At 44.0% G+C, this 8,017-nt stretch overlaps 1 protein-coding gene across 1 annotated transcript in view; it reads left to right on the top strand.

Moving 5' to 3' along the window:
- Positions 1 to 2,013: 2,013 nt before the first annotated feature.
- TMEM65 (transmembrane protein 65) overlaps positions 2,014 to 8,017 on the top strand; it is a 7,933-nt gene continuing 1,929 nt past the window's right edge. The window contains exons 1-5 of the mRNA XM_010145129.1: positions 2,014 to 2,054; positions 4,117 to 4,184; positions 5,518 to 5,572; positions 6,781 to 6,823; positions 7,759 to 7,864. Of these exons, the coding sequence (XP_010143431.1) occupies positions 4,173 to 4,184; positions 5,518 to 5,572; positions 6,781 to 6,823; positions 7,759 to 7,864 (216 nt within the window). The 5' untranslated portion in view covers positions 2,014 to 2,054; positions 4,117 to 4,172. The remainder of the gene's footprint in view (positions 2,055 to 4,116; positions 4,185 to 5,517; positions 5,573 to 6,780; positions 6,824 to 7,758; positions 7,865 to 8,017) is intronic.

Genomic DNA, 8,017 nt, shown 5'->3' with positions numbered 1-8,017 from the left:
CCCACACGGCTGTGAAACCCCTCCAGGGATGGGGACTCCACCACCTCCCTGGGCAGCCTGTGCCAATGCTGCACAACCCTCTCTGGAAAGACGTTTTTCCTAAGATCCAACCTAAATCCCCTGGTGCCACTTGAGGCCATTTCCTCTTGTCATATCATGCTTTACTTGGAAGAGGAGACCTACCCCCACCTCACTACAGCCTCCTGTCAGGTAGTTGTAGGGAGCGATACAGTCTCCCCTCAGCCTCTTTTTCTCCAGGCTAAACAACCCCAGGTCCCTCAGCCGCTCCTCATAAGACTTGTGCTCTAAATCCTGCACCAGCTTCATTCTCTTCTCTGGACATGCTCCAGCACCTCAATGTCCTTCTTGCAGTGAGGCGCCCAAAACTGGACACAGTTCTCAAGCTGTGGCCTCACCAGTGCCCAGTGCGGGGGGACAATCACGTCCCTACTCCTTCTGGCCACACCAGTACTCGTACAAGCCATGATGCCGTTGGCCTTCTTGGCCACCTGGGCACACTGCTGGCTCATCTTCAATTGCCTGTCGACCAACACCCCCAGGTCCTTTTCCCCAGGCAGTTTCCAGCCGCTCCTCCCCCAGCCTGTAGCGTTGCAGGGGGTTGTCGTGACCCAAGTGCAGGACCCAGCACTTGGCCTTGTTGAACTTCATACAGTTGACCTCAGCCCATTGATCAGCCTGTCCAGATCTGTCTGTAGAGCCTCGCTACCCTCCAGGAGACCAACGCTCCCACCCAACTTGGTGTCATCTGCAGACTTACTGAGGGGGCACTCGATCCCCTCATCCAGATCATTGATAGAGATGTTAAACAGAATGGGCCCCTGAACATACTTCCTGAAGACAAGCTGAAAATTCTGCTCTGACATTTTCTGGCTGTTGGTAGTCAGTGTCCTGGTTGGTTGAGTACTGTTATTATGGTCTAACCATTTGTATTTTCAAAGTAAATTTAAGTGAGTATTTTGGTTTCTCCTTTACAACAGCTTTGACTTATGGGAGTGACTTGGATGCAGGGGTACCCACCCCAGGCTGCACTGTTCAGGCGTGCTCAAATGACGCACAGCCTGTGTTTGCAGCGTTGGCTTTTCATGTACTTCCTGCCCCAGATCATTTGGATACTTGAGGTGGTGGTGTAGGCTCCTGTCATTACTATTTTTTACCTTGGCTTACAAAAGTCACCTAATTCAAAAGTGTGGAAGCAGCTTGTCAAGAGCCCAGGATTCATAATACTGGAAAACGTTGGGGCAACTTTTTTTGCCTGCTTTAAAAAATGGTCTTATGCTCAATATCCAAATTTTTTTAAAAAATACTTTGTTTTCTTTCCCTTGCCCTGTGAAATGGGTAGTTGTTACTGCTGCGTTCTGTGCGTCACCTCTAACGGACTGCGTTCGCTTCCGTCAGGTGCAGGGGTGACGTCCTGGTCCTTCCCAGCTCTTAATGGTTTGAGTCCAGGACACCTGAAACATGCACCAACTGATCAAACTTGATCTGCTGTTACTGAAATCAGTGATCTCTGCTGTTGTTGTAGTGTTTTTCTTTTATTCTCACAGTAGTTATTAAAAGGTGCCTTCTGTCCAAACAGAAATGGCAGGGTTTTTTTTGCAGACTGTCTCTGGAGGAAAGGAGGTTGCCGGATGCATGCTTAGGGGACCTCTAAAACCAAATAATAAAATGCAATTCTCTTTATATGTCCCTTCTTTCCTAATTTCAGTGGTTTTCTAATTTTCAGTAATAAAGATGGCTATCAGGCTGCTTCTAATGTGTGCTGTTACTTTGCATAATCACTATGCTAGCTTAACCTGGTAATACGTTCTAAGACTGTTATCTTTTATAAAAATAATAAAAATGTCGATGAGAAGCATCTTTCTTCAAATTTTAAAGCTGTTCAGTAACAGCTTTTTTGCCTGCTGGTAATTTTGTAAACACTTTCTGTTTTAATGACCTACATTTGTGATGAACTAGCTAACTTTCTCATTTCGTTTTGACTTCTCTAGAGAAGCTGGAGGTTGCACCACCATCTCCAGGACAACTGAGACATGGTAAAAGAATGTTTGTTGAATGTGGTTCAGTACTTGTGCGGTCTGTGTTTGAACTGCTTCGTCTTCCTCCTGCAAGCGCTGGTCTGTCGTCCCCCCTGTTGTGTGGAGTAACAGAAAACCAAAGCGAGCACCAGCAGTCGCGCTGCCGCCTTCATGCTGTATCGCCTCCGCCGCAGAGTGTGCACCGTTCAGTGGCAGGGGGACAGAATGCCCCGACGAGACCGCGCTGTGCAGAGCCAGCAGCCAACACCGGTGGTGTAAAGCCGACTGGCGGCGATGCTGCAGCACCTCGTGGGCGGTTTTGTGTTTAAGCTTAAAACTATTTTTGCTTCTTGTTGTATATATTTTAAGTGAACTGAAAAGTGGGATAAAATGGCAGAGAAATTGGCAGTAGATTTGGTGTTCTTTATAATACCACAGTCACTCAAATTCTACTGTAGTTTCCAAATCAGTTTATTTTTGTAGTTTTTAAACTCTCTCAGTGGGCTGGCTGACTTAGTTTGACATTTTCTTGTTCTAAGTATCTGCACTTGGTTTTGTTTGGTTTTTTTACTTGGTCCCTGGGCTTCTGTTCACTCCATGGATTTCAAAATTCTGTCACATTCAGTAAGAATTTGAGCTCCCTTTGTAGCTCAAGTTGGTGCACACATTCTGAACATACGAGGCATCTCTCTCTGCTTTTTTGTTGTTTATGGTTTGGGGGATTTTGTCCTGCTGTGGTTTAAAAGAAATAATTTGGAAAATTTCATACGTTCTGTGCTTCAGCCTTTTACCTGTGCATTTAAGAACACATATACCTTCTTACGAAGTAGTTACAGAGGTCAAAACGTGTTTTTTAGTACCTGAGCAAGGAAGACCTCTTGAGCACGGCTTTGGTTTTATCTGATCGTGGATTCGTGCTGGCTGTGAGAGGTAAACCCAAAAGGGACTCCTACCAGCTTCTTTTAATGTGACTGTGAGGCTCGTGCACTACTCTTGCTTCCCTCTTCATATGTTTGCATCTCTTAAGGTTATAAAATATAGGAATTATTGGTGCCATCTGAAGTGGGGGAAAAACCCTAAATAGCTGAGGTGTTTTAAATATATAAAAAGAATGAAGAGTTCTAGCTCTCTAAGCTGTGTTTTGTAGCCACGTAGACTGTCCTTGGAGCTGTATTTAGTCTTACAAAGATAGCAGCACCTTGAAACTCAGCTGGAGGCAGTGCTGTGCAAATTCAATCCCGGCTCCTTCAGAAGCTAAAACCAGAGAGAGAAAATGGAGCAGGACAAAAAGGAAAGACACAGTGGCACTGTGCTTGTAGTTAAATTATTCATACCGACATGTTCTGAGTTCCTGCAATAGAAAATATTTTCAGATAGGGTTTATTGGCAGTTTCAGGAGTGAAAAGAAAATGCATGAAGCAAAAGGTGGAGTATGATTTCTTGAGGAACAGCTTCAAGTCTAACTTGCTGTCAGCAGAGTGCCCAAACAAAATCGAGATTGAGAAGTTTGGGTTAGAATAGTGAGGTGATTAACACTGTGTGGCACTCTAGTGAAAAGAAAACCGCCTTAGCCTGTGCAGATGTAGCTGAAGGAGGTTTAATAAGACTGGCCTCGCTCCAAGCAGTACGCTTAAATACGGATTCTTAGGAATGCATGAAGAAGGTAGAGCTCTTGCACAGGAATAGAGAGGGACTCGCAGGGGTAGGGGCTTCATTTCACACAAGAGAAGAATGCAGGGACCTGGTGAGAGGTCTGGCGAACTTCAGAGATACTGCAGCATCGGTTGGAAGGGCTGTAATTAGTACCAAAGCTTGTGCAGTTTTAAATAGTTATTTTATGTTTTAGTAGGCGTGAGCGGCTTCCATCCACAAATTGTACAAGTATTTGCACAGTAGGTTGTTGTAAATGGCTCTTCGCAAACCGTTAGTAACACTTACACATAGCGAAGGGTTTTACCATCACTAGTAGTAGGAAAGGGGTTTCATGTTGTCTTTGTTTCTCTTAAAGGCATAGTATTACACTGACGTTTCAGTAGCTCGTGTGAATATTTATCTTCTCTTTGTTACTTATTTCTTTTAGTGTTCTTCCACAATGCAGTACCTTTTGTAGGGTTTGGATTTTTGGATAACGCAATTATGATTGCTGCGGTAAGTGCGTGATTTAATTCCTTGATCAAGTCAGTAAGATTCATGTTGTCCAAGTACTAAATGAGCAAGTGAGGGTTTCAGGAAGACTCTGTTCCCTCTGTATCAGCTCATTAATTCCTGTTTTAAAGAAACTGTCCATACTCTATTCAGCCTTTGCCGACTGCAGAGGAGTGTTGTTCCTTCCGAAGGGCAGTATTGTAACTAATTTTACTGCATTGAGAAGAAGCTTGCTTTTTTTCCTCTCCTGATTTGTGCTGCAAGACACATTTATGATCATGTCAGTACATTGTTTTTTATACGAGCTGATGATGATGTGATTATAATGTGTTGCTGAGCGGGTCCTCAGGGTTTTAGTAATGTGTTCCTTTGTTCTGCATGATGCAGGCAGCGCGTTAGTGCTGGTGCTGATCTGCACTAATGTGCTGAGTGGGTCCTCAGGGTTTTAGTAATGTGTTCCTTTGTTCTGCGTGATGCAGGCAGCGCGTTAGTGCTGGTGCTGATCTGTACTAATGTGGCCTGGCAGTTCTGAGTAATGCTGCTGAGATATTTTCCTGCTCATTTGGAAGGTGAAATTGGCTATTGGAACAGGAAGATCAGTAAAGGCCAAAGATACAGTTCCTTGTGTAGAACTGTCATTGGCTGCGTGATCTTAATCAAGGGATGATTCCGGTGGGCAGGGACTGCGGACTCACGAGGTCTCCAGTTGAACCTCCTGCCCAGTGCAGGATCAGCTGTAAGGTCAGGCAAAGTTGGTTATGGTTTTATCTTCAGGGTTTTGAGAAAACCTAAGGGCAGAGAGTGCACATCCTGTCCGGGTGACCTGTTCCAATGGTCAGCTGTCCTCACAGTGCAGAACGTTTTCCTATATCCAACAGGAACATGTCTTGTTTTAATTCCTGTACGTTGTCTTTTGGACCATGTATTGCTGTTTCATTGTGCAGTTCACTGTGATTTTTGTTTCTTCCTCTGGAAAAGTAAGGAGCTACAATACTGTGTTTTGTTTGCTCAGTATTTGTAGAAGTTTGCGTTCAGAGCTAAGAATTGCAGTGGGGACAGTGGTGTGCAGAAATGGGGGTTATGTTTTTCTGCCCATTGGGTGACTATTACAAGCCAATATAAAATACTGAAAGACTGTCTGAAGTAGGCTGTTTTCCTAGGGGGAGACACATAATGCTGGCAGGGTAGCAGCTGCACAGATCTAGTGGAAGCAATATCCATTTATCCTTTCAATCTTAACATAAACAAGCAGTAAGAAATGCTTTTGCCAGTTGAATCAGTATAATCTATTTTAACACCAAATCCCTCAAATAATGAGAACATTCTTATTTTTCAGGGAACCCAAATAGAATTGTCAATTGGAGTTGTCCTAGGAATTTCAACTATGGCAGGCAAGTAATAAAAATGCAATACGTGTAGGCTAATGTGGCACGTGCCTGTATTTTGGGCTGAAAGCAGGTCACGGGGCTGGAAACGGCTCTTCCTTGATCCTGCAGCTGCCTTTCCTCATAAGCATCCTACGGCTGAAGTAAGGCCATATTCCTTTTGCACAAATGGGGTTTCAGTTCAGACAGGCTTTGGAAGTGCTTGGTGTCAGTTTTAAAACTTCAGATCCTGGGTCGCTTTAGAGTGTATTTGCACTCCTGTAACGGAGCTGCTCTACGTTCCCTCGGGTCTGGTATTTGTGTACGTGACTGTGTGTGTTGTAAGGTGCCTTTTGGTCACGGTGCCAAGCGAAGGTCAGCGTTGACGTCCTTTGACTCTGTTGGCTGGTGTTCGCGGTGGCTTCGCTGCCTCCCTGCGATACCACGGGAAGGCCAAGCAGCCACCCTGCTCCCACACTGGGCCAAAACTGATAAGCTCGACAGCTTTGGTGCTGCTGCAGTGTCAGAGATAAAAAAAAAAAAGCTGTGTGTGGATCCTCCAGGTGCAGGTGCCGCATTGCTCGAAAGCACAGACAGCTGGAATGAAAATGCGTAGAGCAGAACGAGTTAATCATCTGGGAACCCGCAGCCCTCTGTTGCAGTGCCAGGCAGTCACAAGCAAGCTTACCTTTCTAGGAGCGGCTGCGAAAGGATGTGTGAAGTGTGTAACTTCATTCAGTCTACGCGCAGTGTTTGTTGCTAGATGGAGAGGGTTCATGGCTATGTCGAAACGTTTATCAGAGCTGTGTCCACGAGTGACAGCTCCTCTGTTTCCAGTGCTCCTGTGCATCTCCAGTCACTGGAAGGGCTTGCTCAGTGCCCGGTGTTACTGGTATGAAACGGGCTGTTTAGAACTGATCTGAAAAGCTGGCCCAGTGACTGCCTCAGTGTTGGCTTTTCGTATTTGTCAGGTTCGTATTTGAAAAGTTTGTTTCATGTAAGTTGAGAAAATTAGTTGCACTTTCTATTACTGTTTGTCCGCTGCTGTTACTGCAAACTGTAGTAAGGTCAGAAGAAAAACTCTGAAATAAAAGAAACTTCTAGTCTTTTATGCTCTGGACACGGAGCAGAGTGAGGTGCTCGGGGGCCGGAAGAAGGGGGAAGCTGGCTGCTTTTGTTTGTAATTGAAATAATACTTTGCCTTCTCCCCTTCTCTTCCCTCTTCCTCTCTCCAGCTGCAGCTTTGGGAAACCTCGTTTCAGATTTAGCTGGACTGGGGTATGTCTGAACTTGTATTAAGAAATTTTTTTTTTCCTCTCTTGCAAACACTATTGGTGCTACTGAACTAAAACAAATAAACCACTTGATTTTTTTTTTCCCCTAGCTCTTGAATTTTGCTTCAGTAAACTACACGACTGCAGAAATGTATTCTCTCCTTGCTAAGAAAAAGTTGAAATATTAGGTGGTTCTTGTCAAGGTTAAAATTGCCATTCCGTAGTTCTGAAACAATAGCTTTCCTGCTATTACAGTATTATATATTTTAAGTGATAAAATTGGGATTGGCTTTTAACCTGACCTAGCGTACTCTGTAGGTAATGCTTGCTTTTAAGGAAGTATTAGAATTTTTTCTACAAAAAGGGCATATACAAAATGCAAAAATATTTTTTTATCTATCTAATAGATTGCAGTGATGGAATAGTATAGCTCCTCAGATTGTTATGCCTATATCTGAAGACTTTCTTCTCAGATAAAATAATTGTGTATCTGTATAAATGTCTTCAGATCTAGACATACCTATTTCTGACAGGAACAGATGCAGCTTTCATATTTTTTTTAAGGAAATTTCTGAGTAATTGCTGGAAGTAAAACTGTCTGTTATGCTTCTTTCCCACCTGGCCTCTCTTTTTTTTTTTAAATAATAAGGTTGCTTAACAAGCTCTGCAAAAATATAACAACATTTACACCATTTGTGTCTTACTGCATGAAGTTTTTCTGGAAATATTGCATGTTAGATTGTGAGAAAATTAGTTAACTTACGCTGCAAAACGTGACCATCGGGACTCTGGCTGCTTTCCCATGTTTGCCTCCCGATGGCTCTGTCAGTACGCTGAAGGAAAAGCTCTTCATTCTAAGTCCAGGGCTTCAGATATTTCAAAGTCCTCACTGGAAGACTGTCCGATCCAAAATCACTTGTTCTTGTTTTCTTCTTCCAGTCTTGCAGGTTACGTAGAAGCTTTAGCTTCACGACTGGGTCTGTCAATCCCTGATCTGACACCCAAACAAGCTGATATGTGGCAAACACGTCTCAGCGCACACTTGGTGAGTATCCTGTAGGTAGGCGCTGTGTGCGTGGAGCTTTTTTAGTTTAACGGGCGACAAGTCCTTTTGGTAACTTTTGCTGTTCAGTATGGCCACCGACATTTTGCCCGTTTCCTGGGAGGTTTAGGTGTGAGCCTCTTTCAGGGAGCGTCG

The sequence above is a fragment of the Buceros rhinoceros genome, unplaced genomic scaffold, assembly GCF_000710305.1.
Source record: "Buceros rhinoceros silvestris isolate BGI_N320 unplaced genomic scaffold, ASM71030v1 scaffold20801, whole genome shotgun sequence".
In the NCBI taxonomy this organism is placed as follows: domain Eukaryota; kingdom Metazoa; phylum Chordata; class Aves; order Bucerotiformes; family Bucerotidae; genus Buceros; species Buceros rhinoceros.
This window is presented reverse-complemented; position numbering and strand designations above follow the sequence as displayed.